At 49.9% G+C, this 17,000-nt stretch overlaps 2 protein-coding genes across 11 annotated transcripts in view; one reads left to right on the top strand and one right to left on the bottom strand.

Moving 5' to 3' along the window:
• The window catches only part of matr3l1.1 (matrin 3-like 1.1), a 14,140-nt gene extending 11,734 nt beyond the window's left edge, over nucleotides 1–2,406 (top strand). For 4 of the 5 annotated variants that reach the window (XM_084550354.1, XM_084550353.1, XM_084550352.1 and 1 more), the window contains 2 exons: nucleotides 2,057–2,178; nucleotides 2,269–2,406. In XM_084550354.1, the coding sequence (XP_084406480.1) occupies nucleotides 2,057–2,178; nucleotides 2,269–2,301 (155 nt within the window). In that variant the 3' untranslated portion in view covers nucleotides 2,302–2,406. Of the gene's footprint in view, nucleotides 1–2,056; nucleotides 2,179–2,268 lie in introns of those variants that run through there. The other variant, XR_014699206.1, reaches the window with a different exon arrangement.
• Nucleotides 2,407–2,432: 26 nt separating this feature from the next.
• Nucleotides 2,433–14,918, bottom strand: matr3l1.2 (matrin 3-like 1.2). 6 transcript variants are annotated; one of them, XM_084550356.1, is made up of 22 exons: nucleotides 14,658–14,918; nucleotides 13,712–13,754; nucleotides 12,689–13,602; nucleotides 12,090–12,151; nucleotides 11,835–11,873; nucleotides 10,135–10,214; nucleotides 9,583–9,629; nucleotides 9,387–9,503; nucleotides 8,323–8,694; nucleotides 7,994–8,118; nucleotides 7,450–7,813; nucleotides 7,181–7,375; nucleotides 7,026–7,101; nucleotides 6,648–6,664; nucleotides 6,073–6,195; nucleotides 5,295–5,423; nucleotides 4,739–4,867; nucleotides 4,529–4,659; nucleotides 4,162–4,456; nucleotides 3,605–3,791; nucleotides 3,414–3,529; nucleotides 2,433–3,163 (listed from the first exon to the last, which is right to left on the bottom strand). In XM_084550356.1, the coding sequence occupies exons 3-22, from the start codon at nucleotides 13,424–13,426 to the stop codon at nucleotides 3,101–3,103; spliced, it is 3,405 nt and encodes a 1,134-aa protein (XP_084406482.1). In that variant the 5' UTR covers nucleotides 13,427–13,602; nucleotides 13,712–13,754; nucleotides 14,658–14,918; the 3' UTR covers nucleotides 2,433–3,100. The 6 variants fall into 6 exon arrangements, with proteins under 6 accessions (XP_084406482.1, XP_084406481.1, XP_084406483.1 ...); XM_084550355.1 differs by lacking the exon at nucleotides 13,712–13,754 and having other exon boundaries at nucleotides 12,689–13,599; XM_084550357.1 differs by lacking the exon at nucleotides 14,658–14,918 and having other exon boundaries at nucleotides 12,689–13,599; nucleotides 13,712–14,644.
• Nucleotides 14,919–17,000: the final 2,082 nt, after the last annotated feature.

Below are 17,000 nucleotides of genomic sequence, written 5' to 3' on the forward strand. Positions count from 1 at the left end.
ATTCTGTAGCCAGATTCACTTTCAAGAGGTAAGAACCCAACGTGGAACACTTTGGGTTCTTTGGTTCTCCAGATGTCCAGATGGAGAGTGGGCCTGGTTCTATTGTTACTAGAACCTTTGTGGTATTTCTCTAAACTCTTGGTCCAGTTCTAGTCAAGGGGTTGCTGAATGAGTTCAGAATGATATCATTGCTATCAGGGTGTTTTCTACTCTCTGATCTAGAAGATGTTTTAGTTGATCACTAATTAATCAGACACAATGTTACTGACACTGAAGTCTGACCAGGGTCCATAGAGACCAGGGTCCATAGAGACCAGGGTCCACAGAGACCAGGGTCCACAGAGACCAGGGTCCATAGAGAGACCAGGGTCCATAGAGAGACCAGGGTCCATGGAGACCAGGGTCCATGGAGACCAGGCTCCATGGAGACCAGGGTCCATAGAGAGACCAGGGTCCATGGAGACCAGAATCATAGAGACCAGGGTCCATAGAGACCAGGGTCCACAGAGACCAGGGTCCATAGAGACCAGGGTCCATAGAGAGACCAGGGTCCATAGAGACCAGGGTCCATGGAGACCAGGCTCCATGGAGACCAGGGTCCATAGAGAGACCAGGGTCCATGGAGACCAGAATCATAGAGACCAGGCTCCATAGAGACCAGGGTCCATAGAGACCAGGGTCCATAGAGAGACCAGGGTCCATAGAGACCAGGGTCCATGGAGACCAGGGTCCATGGAGACCAGGGTCCATAGAGACCAGGGTCCACGGAGACCAGGGTCCATAGAGACCAGGGTCCATGGAGACCAGGGTCCACGGAGACCAGGGTCCACGGAGACCAGGGTCCACGGAGACCAGGGTCATAGAGACCAGGGTCCATGGAGACCAGGGTCCATGGAGACCAGGGTCCACAGAGAGACCAGGGTCCACAGAGAGACCAGGGTCCACGGAGAGACCAGGGTCCATGGAGACCAGGGTCCATGGAGACCAGGCTCCATAGAGACCAGGGTCCATAGAGACCAGGGTCCATAGAGACCAGGGTCCATAGAGACAAGGGTCCATGGACACCAGGGTCATAGAGACCAGGCTCCATAGAGAGACCAGGGTCCATAGAGACCAGGGTCCATAGAGACAAGGGTCCATGGACACCAGGGTCATAGAGACCAGGCTCCATAGAGAGACCAGGCTCCATAGAGAGACCAGGGTCCATAGAGAGACCAGGGTCCATATGGAGACCAGGGTCCATAGAGACCAGGGTCCATGGAGACCAGGGTCATAGAGACCAGGGTCCATGGAGACCAGGGTCCATAGAGACCAGGGTCCGCAGAGAGACCATGGTCCGCAGAGACCAGGGTCCATAGAGAGACCAGGGTCCATAGAGAGACCAGGGTCCATGGAGACCAGGGTCCGCAGAGAGACCATGGTCTGCAGAGACCAGGGTCCATGGAGACCAGGGTCCATAGAGAGACCAGGGTCCATAGAGAGACCAGGGTCCATGGAGAGACCAGGGTCCATAGAGAGACCAGGGTCCATAGAGAGACCAGGGTCCATGGAGACCAGGGTCCATAGAGAACAGGGTCATAGAGACCAGGGTCCACAGAGACCAGGGTCCATAGAGACCAGGCTCCATATGGAGACCAGGGTCCATAGAGACCAGGGTCCGCAGAGAGACCATGGTCTGCAGAGACCAGGGTCCATAGAGAGACCAGGGTCCATGGAGACCAGGGTCCATAGAGACCAGGGTCCGCAGAGAGACCAGGGTCCATAGAGAGACCAGGGTCCATGGAGACCAGGGTCCGCAGAGAGACCATGGTCTGCAGAGACCAGGGTCCATAGAGAGACCAGGGTCCATAGAGAGACCAGGGTCCGCAGAGAGACCAGGGTCCATAGAGAGACCAGGGTCCGCAGAGAGACCAGGGTCCATAGAGACCAGGGTCCATAGAGACCTGGGTCCATAGAGAGACCTGGGTCCATAGAGAGACCAGGGTCCATAGAGACCAGGGTCCATAGAGACCAGGGTCAGGACCAGATCTTACAGTCAGACGTGTTTGTTTCACAGGAGCCGAGTTCGTCCGGCCGGTCGTTGGTTACTTCTGTAACCTTTGTCAGCTGATCTTCGCTGACGAGGACGAAGCCAAGCAGCAGCACTGCAGCAGCCCGACGCACTACAGACGATACCAGGTCGCCACGGAAACTTGCCGTCCTTCTCATGTGGTCATGTTCAGTCTGTAAATTAAAAACTGAACCGTTTCTCTGGTTTTCTTCTTCCAGGAGAAGACGGGGAAAGATCCGTGGACGAGCTGAACACGTGAAGGTGAATCAGTGGCTTTTAGATCAATGAACCAGAGGCATCAGCTGCAGACGTCTGCTTCATGTAAATATCTCTTTAATGTAAATAAATAAATGAGCTCAAACATTGTATTTGAGGAAACTGGTTTATTTGCTAAAAGAACTAAAAGAATCAAGTGTGAAACAAAACATTCAGACTCAAAGGAAGAGTTCAGGTTTCCTGCTGCACCTGAACGCCTCACATGTTTACAGCAAGTCCTTCCTCAGGAGGAGCGGATGGATACGCTGCTGACAAATAGTTCCAACTTAAAGCTTAAACACTGCTAAGCTAAGCTAAGCTAAGCTATGCTAAGCTAGCCAAGTATATAAAAAGAATGGCGCTGCCTGTGTCTCCTGTTCACAACCAAAACAAACTGGTCGATAAGTTCTCAAACCGTTCTGATGATTACATGAAGCATAAAAACAAAATCACAACATTCAGCTTTTGTTCTTCAGCTTCTGAAAAGAAAAAACAAATATTCAGACACAGATGAACTGAAGTTTCCTTTCTGCAGCGATCAGCTGGTTCACAGGGAACTGCTGCTCTGCTTCCAGTTAACTGAAGAACGTCCAGCTGGAACGCTGCCGTCCATTTCATTCAGTCTGTTTTAAAAGAGTCCCAGAGAGCAGCGTCCAATCAGAGTCAATGACAGACAGCAGCAGCGTCCAATCAGAGTCAACGACAGACAGCAGCAGCGTCCAATCAGAGTCAACGACAGACAGCAGCAGCGTCCAATCAGAGTCAACGACAGACAGCAGCAGCACTGAAACATTCTCAGGCCGTGGACTTCTTCTGCTTCTTCTTCTCTGCTTTGCTCTGCTCCTTCTCCAGATATTTCTGGAACAAAAACACATCGACACATTCAACACTTCATCTTCATCTTCATCATCATCATGTTACCTGTCCGACTGTTTCACCTGAAAACATGTCTGTATGTGGGCGTGGCTGTTCGTCAGGTGTGGGTGTGGGCGTGTCTATTCATCAGGTGTGGGCGTGGGCGTGTCTATTCATCAGGTGTGGGCGTGGCCTGTCTATTCATCAGGTGTGGGTGTGTCTATTCATCGGGTGTGGGCGTGGCCTGTCTCACCTGCAGCTTGTCGTAGTGCGTCTGGCTGCTGCAGTGTGTTTTCTTCGCCGTGTCTTCGTTGGAGTAAAACAGGAAACAGACGCGGCAGTAATAACCCATCTTCACATGTTCAACACCTGGAGAAGCAACAACCAATCAGAGACCAGCAACAACAACAACCAATCATTAGTCATCATTAGACTCCTCCTCACCTATGGGGTTGTCGGCGTCGTACGGCGGCAGCGGCAGAGAAGCAACTCCTGGTTTATTCTCTGGAGGACGAGGAGGTTCCTCTGAGACTCCGTTCTGATTGGAGGACGTCTCCGTCTCCATCTTCTCCTTGTCCTCCTCTTTCTCTTCCTCCTTCACCTCCTTCTGTTGTTGTTTCTCCTCCTGCAGCTGAGAGGAGCATCCTGTTAGCATTTAGCTCCTGCTGAGGCTAACTCTCCTCAGATCAAAACGTCAACGTTTAACAACACATTTAGCTTTTGGAACATTGAAATCAGTTTTAGGTTATGGCTGTTAGATGTATATATATGTGTGTGTGTGTGTGTGTGTATATAGTGGGTTTATACAGAGGAAAACATTTTAGGATATAATCTGTTGTTGTGTTGTCTGTCCACTAGATGGAGCTGTTTCCTCTGACAGTAAATGTTACTGCTTTTATTTTCTATCATCATCAGAGTAGTTTCAATAATTTAACTTTTAATTAATAAATACACAGATGAGCAGTTTGGACAGTTTTATAAACCCTGGCCACTTTACTCACGTCCTCACTGATCAGCTTCTCTTCTTCAGGATTCTTTTCTTCCGTCTCTTCACTGCTCACAGGACGGCTCTGGACATCTTCTTCTTCTTTCTCTTTCTTCTCCTCCTCCTCCTTTTTCTCCTCCTTTTTCTCCTCCTCCTCCTTCTTCTCCTCCTTCTCCTTCTTCTCCTCCATCTTCTTCTCCTCCTCCTCCTCCTCCTCCTCCGGTCCCGTCTCCTCCCTGGTCTTCTTGGGTGGAGGCTCTTGTGATTTTGCCGGTGGGCTGCTGATCACTCTCTTGGAGGGACATCGATGTCTGGAGGGACACAGACATGATGAATAATCTCTTTAGAGGACGTTTCAGAGGTGATTTTATTTTGAAACTCACCCGTGTTTGAGCTGCTTGTACTTCCTGCTGACGTAGACGGTCAGACGTTTGCCGTTGAATTTGGGCGGCTTGGCTTTACAAGCGTCGGCCATTCCCTCTGCGTCCTCGGCTCGGTCCATCTCGATGAAACACTGAGGACAAACGTCCAGACAGACGTCAAACACCAGCAGACGCTCTCAGCCTCAGCGACCTGCAGCGGCCGGTACGTACCTCTCTCTTGATCCTGTTCAGGAAATACTTCCTGACCTTCCCGTAGGGCTGGGCCAGCTTCAGGACGGCCTCGTCAGAGAACTTGGTGGTGGGCAGCTGTCCTACGTAGACCACCCTGCTGGAACCACACTGACCAGGACAGACACTACATGAATACATCTAGAACTGGTCTGGTATGTGCTGGGATGTCATCTTTAGTGGTTATTTATTTTAAGGTCAGATATAAACCAGAACCACGTCCCTGCAGCGTCAACTCTTCTTCTTCTTCTTCTTCTGTTGTTGTTGTTTGGGTGCAGCCTTTGACTGAGTGGACTCCATGGATTCTGTTTAGATGATCAACTACTACCACCTCACCACACATCCACATTACACTAGTGACTGACTAACAGAGGACTACCTTCATGGTAGAACCTGGGTTCTAGTTCTTTGACGCCAGCCATCATCATTAAAGCAGAAGAAGACGACGCTGTGACGCTACAGGGACGAGGTTTTAGTTTAGAGCTAAAACAAAGGTCAGTGTTGACTTTTTAAGACGCCTCAGGTCAGGACGTCCTACCTGGATGGTGGGGTAGTTCATGGAGTGGTTGACCCTCACCGCTCGGCCGCACACCGACGCCGTCACGTTACTGTTATAGAACTTAGCCATCGCTCGAGCTTCTTCCTCTGTGGCGAACTGAAGAAATGCCTGATGAGGAGGAAGAGGAGGAAGAGGAAGAGGAGGAAGAGGAGCCGAAACAATCAATGAAGGTACAGAACTCTTTTACACAAGTTTTTCTTCAGCTGATCAGGTCACTAAATATTATACTATTATAAAATCAGCTGTTGACTCCAAGTCTGAACAACCTCCTCCTCCAGTTTATTCATGGTCAGTCTCTGTTGGGACCTGATTCTGCTCCAACAAAGATCTGACGGACCAATCAGATCGTGTGGGCGGGGCTTAATGTGGTGATGGACAGAAGAGTAACAGTCTGACTTTCTGTCCTTTATTCCGTCTTTCCCATAAACAAGCTAATGTTAGCAACTCAATTAGCATAAACAAGCTATCTTAGCTACTCAATTAGCATAAACACGCTAATGTTAGCTACTCAATTAGCATTAACAAGCTAATGTTAGCTACTAAATTAGCATTAACAAGCTAATGTTAGCTACTCAATTAGCATTAACATGCTAATGTTAGCTACTCAATTAGCATTAATTAGCCCGCCATTGCTGGTTTCAGTCCATCCATCTGAGGTTTCCTTTATAAATACACTGAAACACAATAAACTCAAACTGTCAACGTTAGCTGCAGCAGTTTCTACGTCAGGTGTACGTCAGGTGTACGTCAGGTGTACCTCAGGCTTCAAGTCCAGCACCAGATGTTTGACCACCTTCCCGAAAGGTTTGGCGAGTCCCAGCAGCTCGTTGAGGAAGTTGTAACCCCGCCTGAAGCCGACGATGTTGACCACCCGCATCCCCTGGACAGGACGGGAGGAGACAGACGGGTTCAACAACAACACCATCACTAATTAATGTTTAAATCTGTATTTACTCCATATTAGTGGATTCTTTAGATATTTATGTGAGCTTTCTGTTCAACCTAATGTTGCAGAGTTTCACTTGGTGATTACTGTTTTTAGTCGTAGCACAATTAAATGATCACAACTTCTAGAATAAATATATTTACTAGTTCTTTAGTCTGAACGACAGAAACTTAGTTACACAGAATCATGGTTAGGAATAAAAATAGAAATGTTTGAAATATAATGAACAATATTTATTCTTGCTAATGTTAGCCACTATGTTAGCCCAATGTAAGCTAATGTTAGCCACTATGTTAGCCCAAACAAGCTAATGTTAGCCAGTGTAAGCTAATGTTAGCCACTTAATCAGCCCAGGGAACAGAGACAGGTAAAGCACAGGTACTTACCCCTCGTCTTGTGTTGTCTGCAGGAAGGAAAGAAGAGACATGATGGCATCAGTAATTAAATCAGACTAAACACTGGATGAAACATTATTCAAACGTTCACATATGTTCATCCAAAAAAAGACGTTTGACCGCTCAGAACTGAAGAAGCTACTGGTGAAACGTCTTCTCAATAAACTCTACTCGTCCAGTTTCCTTGTTTGACTGAAGACGACTGAGAACCTTCAGACTGGATCAGTTTATTATTTTACAGGTCAATTAAAAGATTAATGCACGAAAGAATCAATTGAAAAACCATCGTTTGTCCAAACCAACTAATGTTAGCACTGCCACAATGAGCTAATGCTAATGCTAACAGTAGCGCTAATGGATGATCAGTACCAATGGAGTCGTCTTCGTCCTCGTCTTCATCCAGTTCGTCCAGCGTCACAAAGTCCTCCATGTTCTCCAGGAAGTCCTGATCAAACACAAAACATTAGCATCATTAGCTTCATGCTGCTGCAGGCATCCCATAATGCATCACTCTCCCGTCTCACCTCGTCATCGGGCAGATCACCCTCCGCTGCCTCTGAACTCTCCACCGCTTCACCTTTGTTCTCCTGTTCATCGTTGATAGACGCTTCGGTTTCTGCTGGTTCTGTTTCTGGCTCCGCCCTCTGCTTGTTGGACTCACCTTCGGCCCCGCCCACGTCTCCAGGTGTGTCTTCAGTGACATTGTTGCCATCGGCAGCCTGCATTCATATCACACCTGTCAGAAACCGTCTTCAGGCAAATGCTTTGTTTCTTAACGTTAACGTTTCCTCACCTCCTCCTCCTCCTCCTCCTGCTCCTCCCGTCCAACATCCTCCTCCTCTTTCACAGACTCCTCTCTCTCTGGCTCCTCCCCCTCTTGGTTTCCCTCGGTTACCTCCTCCTCCTCCTCCTCCTCCTCCTCTTCCTCCATCACTTCTGACCCCTCTTCCGTCTCTACCGCCAGTTTCTCCTCAGACTTCACTTTGTCCTCGTCTTCCTCCTTCTTCTCCTCCCTGGTCCTGGACTTGGACGAGGAGGTCCTGGAGTTGGAGGAGGTGCTCCTGGTTCCAGAGGAGGAGGAGGCGGCTATGTTTGTTCTGCCACTCCTCCTGCCGCCTTGATGGTCTCCTCCGGACCCCCCCTGTCTCCGATTCACACTGAGCAGAAGCAGAAATGTTAAAACAAAGCTAATGTTAGCCACTTCATTAGCCTCCTCCTCCTCCTCCTCCTCCTCCTCCTCCTCCTCCACCTCCTCCTCCTCCTCCACCTCCTCCTCCTCCTGGTCTCAGACTTGATATTCTCGTGTCTCTTCTCTCTGAGCTGAGGCGAGTACTCACTTGAGGGTTTTGTATTTGGTGCAGACGTTGAGGCGGATCAGTCTTCCTTTGATGGTGAGGGGGTTCACGCTGTAATACTTCACCAGCATCTCTGCGTCCTCCACTGTCCCCAGCTGGACAAACGCCTGGACATGGACACACAGCTGGTCATCATCTCATCATCATCATCATCATGACATCATCAACATAAATCAAATCAAATAAACATGGAGGAGAAACTCAACGTAAAGAGATGAAGGGACCATTAAAGCTAACGAGTCCTGGTCCTTCCAGGTGGGACATAAACCCGACCAATCAGATTCTAGTCTGACTCCAGGTGCTGGCTTTACCTGGTCAGTCAGGAACAGGTGTTTCTCCACGGTGCCGAAGCGTCCAGCGATGGTCAGCAGCTCCTTCTTCTTCTCGTCCTCTCGGGGCAGGTTGGAGAAGAACACCACCTTGCTGCCCTCCTCCCTCACTGGTCTGTCCATCCTATCTGACATGGGCTGGTCCTTCTGAGGGTTCAAACACAGAGCACCATCAGAAGACCTCTTCCTGATCTGAGACCAGTCTGCTGCTTCCCAGGAGGACGGCGTTACCTGGATCACCAGCCTCTGGGACAGGTAGAAGGACACGGGTTTGCCGTAAAGGTTCGCCGGATGCTGCTCGTAGTAGTTGACCACGTCCTGAGCTTCTTCATGGCTGCTCATCTCCAGAAACGCCTGGTGGACACAAACGGATCAACGTCTCAGCAGGACTTTAACTCACAGGTCTCCTTCTGATCCATCAACGGTTTCTCCTCACATCCAGGAAAGACGAGAGAGGACGAAGAGAAAGGACGACAGGAAGACAGGATGAGAAGACGGACTGATTTTAAAGCAGTGCCTGAACACAGTGAGTGTCATGAAGAGAAGGCCCTGGAGGAGGAGGGGTCTGAAGGAAGCAGGAAGTAGGAGGAGTCTGGCTTGATGAGCCTGTGCAGGTGTGCAGGTGTGCAGGTGTGCAGGTGTGCAGGTGTGCAGGTGTGCAGGTGTGCAGGTGTGCAGGTGTGCAGGTGTGCAGGTGAAACGCTGCAGCAGTTAAATGTGAGTTCTAATGTTTGAGCATTTCTGTTGTGAAAGACAAACATTTAATTACTTAAAGTTGATTTTGTGTGATAAGACGTTACGTTGATTCAAACAAGACTTAAAACAGGTCGAGAGTTTTGATTTCATTCTTCAAACAACTGCCTGGTAGTTTCAGGTTGTTGGTTCGATTCCCTTCCACGATGACGTTACTGATTAAAGTGATGAATCAGTTCATTTAGAGAAACTTTGCTTTCATGCAGTTCTTCTGTCTTTAAAGACCTTAAAGTCCTTTTAATGTCTAATGACCAGATGTCAGATCACATAAAGGTGGAGCCGGTTCGTCCCACCTTGTTCTTGAGGACCAGGTGTTCCCTCAGGCAGCCGAAGGGCTCGGTGAAGGAGAACAGCGTCTTGTTGCTGAGAGGCTTCCTGTCGTACTTCACCACCACCACTCTGCTTCTCAGCTGAGGAACACAACACAACGTTCAACCTGTTTAACATCTTTAAACTGGACCAGCTGAGCTCTGACCACATCACACCCACCTTGTTCTGACCCGGCTGGTTCTTCCCTGACAGACCTGGACCTGCACCTGAAACACATCCGATGTTAGCAGGTAGGAAACAGCTGGTTTATCTCACAGCAGCTTCAAGAACCGTTCCTCTTTTAAATACTGTGTATGAGATGTGTTTAACTTTACACTCTCTGGCCACTTTATTAGGTACACTAGTGAAGTGTCTCTAAATAATGGCCACTTTATTAGGTACACTAGTGAAGTGGTTCTAATCTAAATAAGGTTGAGTTGGATGGAGTTAAACTGGACTGACTTGAGGAGATGATCCATATTTTAGAACCAGCTACAGTTCAATAGATCTACACAATGAAAACACAGTAGAATCAACATCTCTCTCAGTAGAAACTAAAGCTGAACACCAGACCCTTCACATGTTGTCACTAGTGTACCTAATGAAGTGGCCAGGGAGTGAACAGTAACAGAAAACATCACTGACTTTGTTTTGTTTCTACAGTCATGCAAACATTAATGACTTTAACTAAACACAGTCACGTGTTACTGCCCTGTAGACCGTGTGTCTTACCCCAGCCTCTGGACATCCCTCCTGTCTGTCCTGAAGACATGGGGGACGGTCCCAGCAGTCCTGCAGACATGTTGTTCCCACTGAAAGAAATCAGCTGAGAGTCAGTTTTAAAATAGTCGTCGGCTTAAAACTCAGAAATCACAGAACGGTAGCTCTTCCTAGCCTCCCAGCTAACGGTAGCTCTTTCTAGCCTCCCAGCTAACGGTAGCTCCTCCTAGCCTCCCAGCTAACGGTAGCTCTTCCTAGCCTCCCAGCTAACGGTAGCTCCTCCTAGCCTCCCAGCTAACGGTAGCTCCTCCTAGCCTCCCAGCTAACGCTAGCTCCTCCTAGCCTCCCAGCTAACGGTAGCTCTTCCTAGCCTCCCAGCTAACGGTAGCTCCTCCTAGCCTCCCAGCTAACGGTAGCTCTTTCTAGCCTCCCAGCTAACGGTAGCTCTTCCTAGCCTCCCAGCTAACGGTAGCTCTTCCTAGCCTCCCAGCTAACGGTAGCTCTTCCTGGCCTCCCAGCTAACGGCAGCTCCTACTAGCCTCCCAGCTAACGGTAGCTCTTCCTAGCCTCCCAGCTAACAGTAGCTCCTCCTAGCCTCCCAGCTAACGGCAGCTCCTCCTAGCCTCCCAGCTAACGTCAGTTCTTCCTAGCCTCCCAGCTAACGGTAGCTCTTCCTAGCCTCCCAGCTAACGGTAGCTCCTCCTGGCCTCCCAGCTAACGGTAGCGCTTCCTAGCCTCCCAGCAAACGGTAGCTCCTCCTAGCCTCCCAGCTAACGTCAGTTCTTCCTAGCCTCCCAGCTAACGGTAGCTCTTCCTAGCCTCCCAGCTAACGGCAGCTCCTCCTAGCCTCCCAGCTAACGGCAGCTCCTCCTAGCCTCCCAGCTAACGGTAGCTCTTTCTAGCCTCCCAGCTAACGGTAGCTCTTCCTAGCCTCCCAGCTAACGGTAGCTCCTCCTAGCCTCCCAGCTAACGTCAGTTCTTCCTAGCCTCCCAGCTAACGGTAGCTCTTTCTAGCCTCCCAGCTAACGGTAGCTCTTCCTAGCCTCCCAGCTAACGGTAGCTCTTCCTGGCCTCCCAGCTAACGGTAGCTCCTCCTAGCCTCCCAGCTAACGGTAGTTCTTCCTAGCCTCCCAGCTAACGGTAGCTCCTCCTAGCCTCCCAGCTAACGGTAGCTCCTCCTAGCCTCCCAGCTAACAGTAGCTCTTCCTAGCCTCCCAGCTAACGGTAGCTCTTCCTAGCCTCCCAGCTAACGGTAGCTCCTCCTAGCCTCCCAGCTAACGTCAGTTCTTCCTAGCCTCCCAGCTAACGTCAGTTATTCCTAGCCTCCCAGCTAACGGTAGCTCCTCCTAGCCTCCCAGCTAACGTCAGCTCTTCCTAGCCTCCCAGCTAACGGTAGCTCTTCCTAGCCTCCCAGCTAACAGTAGCTCTTCCTAGCCTCCCAGCTAACGTCAGTTCTTCCAAGCCTCCCAGCTAACGGTAGCTCCTCCTAGCCTCCCAGCTAACGTCAGTTCTTCCTAGCCTCCCAGCTAACGGTAGCTCTTCCTAGCCTCCCAGCTAACAGTAGCTCTTCCTAGCCTCCCAGCTAACGGCAGCTCCTAGCCTCCCAGCTAACGAACGGCAGCTCTTCCTGGCCTCCCAGCTAACGGTAGCTCCTCCTAGCCTCCCAGCTAACGGTAGCTCTTCCTAGCCTCCCAGCTAACGGTAGCTCTTACCTCCTGCCTGAGGACATATCAGGGTCCCACTCTGGATACCTGGAAACACATCAAAATATTAGAGATCATTAAAACAGTAACAGACGTCTGTCTGTACTGGTGAACCAAAACATTATGACCATCGTCCTAAAATGCTGCTGCTGGCCCTTCACAGGACACCAACACAGCCCCCTGTGCTAACAGACCAGCACCCTGATCGTAAACTGTGGGTGGTCCTAATGTTTTGGCTGGTCAGTGTGTAATACAGCGACTCACATGTTGAGGAGCAGCCGTCGGTTCTCAGCATGACGAAGTCCGTTAACATGTTGGTTCCACTCCTACAGATACAAACAGAGAATTACTGAGGCTCACCAGCAGCTGACCCAGGACACTTTAAACCAACCTGCACTCGTCCACATCAGGACAGAGGACACTCTGCTCTGTCTTTTAACAGAAAATGTGAAACTTTATTATTGCTGTAAATAGAACGGCTGTTTAAGAGTGACCTTAAACCTCCCTACTGCCAAATGTAGTAAATGAAATGGTTGGAAAATCACAAGGAGATTCTCCAGGACTTAGAAAGAGCTAATGAAGTTCTCAAGTAAATCTCAGAGGCTGAGACGAAGCTGTGCCAGTTAACCTGCAGTAAGACTCAACTCTAACTGTATCGAGCTGCAGAGAGCTGGTATCAGTGTGAGGGAATGAAGATATGGTGCATGCTGTGAGAAAGTTACATGATGCAACCTGGACTTCCAGCTTCCCCTGGAAACATGAGGGCGTTTACCAGCTGACAGAAGACTGAGCTGAGCTCCGGTGTGTCAAACATTTACAGTTTAGTCCGAGAGGAAAAGAGGAAGGAGGCTGAACGTACTCACCATGGTGGAATGAACGTCAAAGTCACAAAGAGAGCACACGTGGGGGAACATGGGAGGCATGACCCCCAAGAAGTCTTGAACTTTTCCGTTTGACGGGGAGCCCATCCTCCTCTGCATAAAGACGGGGTCTGACGGCGGCCCCATGCCACCTGAGAACGGCCTCTCTCTGCTCCCCCCCCCTCCACCGCTGTAAGTGAGGCTGTAGCCACGGCTGGAGGAGACGTCCTGCAGGGAGCTAAACCCAAAGTCTGCAGAGGGCTGAGCCCGGGCTGAACCCTGACCCCGAGAAGGGCCGCCCATCATCCTCCCCACATCTTCCCAGCTATCCCTTCCTCCTCGATAGGGCGCATCGGCCGACATGGAGGACACCGACCTCCGCTCTCCTGCGTCCCCCTTGCGGTTCTTGAGCTGCATGAGGATGCGTGGCAGCGTCTCCACGCTGATGTCCTCTTCGGGGATTTCAGCCAGAGTGTCCAGGTCGGAGGGCGACAGCCCCAAACTGGCAAACAGTTTCATGGTGCTGCCAAGATTGCCGCCACCACGCCGGGTCATCTGGGCGCCGCCGTCCTGGCCCTCTATGCCACCACCACCCATCCCCCCACCCGAGGCCATGCCCCCCATCTGCCTGCTGGAACGCTGCTCATTCATGTTGAAGTTCAAGTTCTCTGCAGCGGCCAGGAGCCCCCGACCCACGGCGAAGTGTTTCTGACCGCCGTCCGACTGTGGGTTCTGAGACATGACGCCACGAAGAGGAGCTGCTCTCTGGCTTCAACACGCCCCCGCACAGGTGGGTCAAGATAAGGAACCAAGCAAAGGTTCTAGCTTAAGAACCAGGGGAAGTCAATTCAGTTAATGTAAACTTGTTCAAAGTGAAGGGGAACTCCTCTTCTCATCTGGGGAATGTCTGATTTCTGCTGAAACACAATGAGACAATCTTGAAAACAAAGCCTCCAGTGAGTCACCAGGGGCCCCTGGAGGCCCTGGGCCACAAATGGAAGAACAGACTGATTCATTAACAGTCACCTGAGCAGACGCAGCTGTGATACTGAAAAGGCAACAGGAGAGGCTATTAAAGGAAAGGAGACAGAAAAGAATTCACCTCATTCAAGGAGGAAGGAAATGAACTGGTGTAAACAGTGAAGATGTCCTCACTGAGAAAGAGAAACTCTGTAGGAGAGCTGGCGTGACATACCAGAGCCAGATTGGATTCGAATTAACCTACTTTAATTAGTGTGGTGAAGAGGAATTAAGAGCCTGTCCAGTTACAGTGCACAGAGGATGAGAGCTGGACCACAACATGATCTGAGCTGTGACCCGAGGACAGCTAGCGGCGCTAGCGGCTAAGCTAACGGCGCTAACGTTATTCAGAAAAACAAGCTCTTTAAAACTCAAACCAACACTACTGGCGTATTTTCAGCTGTTTAATGTGTAAAACCAGTAATGCATTACCTACATGTATAAAAGTAAACGGAAAGTATCTTAATAATCAGCTTCGCTTGGCTATGCAACTCATGCTACCTGTCCTAGCTATAGCACATACTGTTAGCTAATGCCATTGGTCTGTATTGGGACTAGCCTCCTGCTACATGCTAATACGAGCACCACAAGCTTTGCACACAAGACTGCTAGCGGTGCTAGCTCGCTAATGTTAGCTAAAAACTCAATCATTTTAAACTCAAACAAACATTATTGGCTGATTTTTAATCCAGTTAATGTATACATATATAAAACAACACGAAACGTCGCTTAATACTTAGCTCCGCTTAGCTGTACAGCTCAGGCTAACTACGCTAACTACTGCATACTGTTGGCTAATGCCATTGGTCTGTATCGGGGCTAGCCTCCTGCTACATGCTAATACCAGCCGTTGCTTGGACAAGACAGCACAAGGCCGCTCTAGGAAGTAGGAATTGTACATGAAGCTCTTCACTATCGGATAACTTGAATCAGTGGATATAAACAGTCTTACCGTAGCTTTATTAAATGCGTAGCTGATTACCCGCTAGCTAGAATGCAGGAATCCCGCAGTGCGTGAAGTCGCCGGTCTCGCGATATTTCGAATTCTCCCACAGAAGCAGGTCACGTTTTATAGTTTTGCTGTTTTCTGTGAACAAGACAGTCAAATACTAAACACACACAGATCCACGGTAGCTCCTGGGTTTAGCTTAGCTTTATGCTAGCACCAGTGCAGCAGAATGAGTTTGGACTACAGTGTTGCCTTCACGTAACATCTGGAAGTTAGGAAACAGTCGCAGCAGATGACGTCATGGAAGTTCCACCAAGAAAATAACATTTTAAATATTAACAAACAAATATTACATTTAAAATTTTAAACTGTACTTATGTAATAAAAAGTGGTCAGACTGAAATGAAGTCAACACAACAGATTTTAAGATCTTTCTGAAAACTTGACAGTCAAACACAGGAAACATGACATTTAACGGTGAGAGTCTGGTGTTTCAGGCACAGATTAAAGAGACGCTACATCCACAAATTAGCTCGTTGTCAAGTCGGTGCCAGTGAGCAAGAATATCAGATTTTATTAAAGAGGAACATTTTGGTAAAGTGAACACAAACATATTTAAATGATCTTTTCAGGTGGAATATGGAGTTTAGTTTGCACATAAACAACAGCTACACCTGTGAAGACTGCCTGAGTAAAGACAGTGTCCAAAAACACAAACATACGACTCTTTAAGTGGAATACTGAAGGCTAATTGTCATATAAAGAGGAATGACACCCTACATCGGCATAAACCTGTTTAAAAAATGAAGGCCAGTCTTTACATAAAGGCATTTTAAGGTGGAAATCTGCAGTTTCAGGCGCAGATCCTTTTTTATTTTATTAAAACAAACGAGAGAGAGGCTGCCTCTCGACGCCCAGCGATCCTCTGGTCTCCCGGGCTCCGTGGGGTCCGTGAAGGCAGCAGAGCGCTTCAGGCTTTGCTCCAATCAGGAGCGAGCTCAGAGTGACGTGGTAGATGTAAACAAACAGGACAGCGCGGCCATTACAGCCAGAAGAGTCCTCGTCCTTCTCCTCGGAACAAACCACCTGTCCAGGTATGTCCGCGCGTTAAAAGGCGTCTGGGGGTCTCGCGCTGTGACTGTAACGGAGCTGAGTGTGTGTGTGGCCGGGCGGTGTGTCGGCGACGGTCGGTGTTAGCCGTTAGCCGCTAGCCGCTAGCTACTGTTGTTGTTGTTGTTGTTGTGTCAGAGTGTCGGTGACATGTCTGCCGTGTGTCCGCCCCGCACAGCCCCGCACAGCCCCGCACAGCCCCGCCATGAAGGACCCCAGCATTGGCGACGGCTCGTCGAACATGACGATCAACGAGGTGATCCTGAACAACCAGTTCAACTCCGACGACAACCCGTTCGCCGAGTTCATGTGGATGGAGAACGAGGAGGAGTTCAACAGGCAGGTGAGGAGCAGGGCCGCACACCTGGCACCCAGGTACAGCTCACACCCGGAAGTGTCCCACAGCAGGGTCGGTGACCTCTTGAGGTGGAAACTGGAGTTTAACGAAAGTCAGCGTCCGAAAACACAGAAAACTTTATTATTTAAGGTGGAACATAGAGTTAGACAAAAGGTGCATCTTTACCTGACAGCTGACGTCACAGAAAGACGTGCTGGTTAGGTTCATTGGTGATTCTACACTGGTCATAGGTGTCTCTCTGTGTTAGCCCTGGGGTAGACTGGAGACCTGTCCAGGGTGGACCCCCCTCTAGACCAATGACAGCTGGGATAGACTGGAGACCTGTCCAGGGTGGACCCCCCCTCTAGACCAATGACAGCTGGGATAGACTGGAGACCTGTCCAGGGTGGACCCCCCCTCTAGACCAATGACAGCTGGGATAGACTGGAGACCTGTCCAGGGTGGACCCCCCCCTCTAGACCAATGACAGCTGGGATAGACTGGAGACCTGTCCAGGGTGGACCCCCCTCTAGACCAATGACAGCTGGGATAGACTGGAGACCTGTCCAGGGTGGACCCCCCTCTAGACCAATGACAGCTGGGATAGACTGGAGACCTGTCCAGGGTGGACCCCCCCCTCTAGACCAATGACAGCTGGGATAGACTGGAGACCTGTCCAGGGTGGACCCCCCCTCTAGACCAATGACAGCTGGGATAGGCTGGAGACCTGTCCAGGGTGGACCCCCCCTCTATACCAATGACAGCTGGGATAGACTGGAGACCTGTCCCGGGTGGACCCCCCCCCTCTAGACCAATGACAGCTGGGATAGACTGGAGACCTGTCCAGGGTGGACCCCCCCCTCTATACCAATGACAGCTGGGATAGACTGGAGACCTGT

Source organism: Chelon labrosus (genome assembly GCF_963514085.1).
Source record: "Chelon labrosus genome assembly, chromosome: 8".
NCBI classification, from domain to species: domain Eukaryota; kingdom Metazoa; phylum Chordata; class Actinopteri; order Mugiliformes; family Mugilidae; genus Chelon; species Chelon labrosus.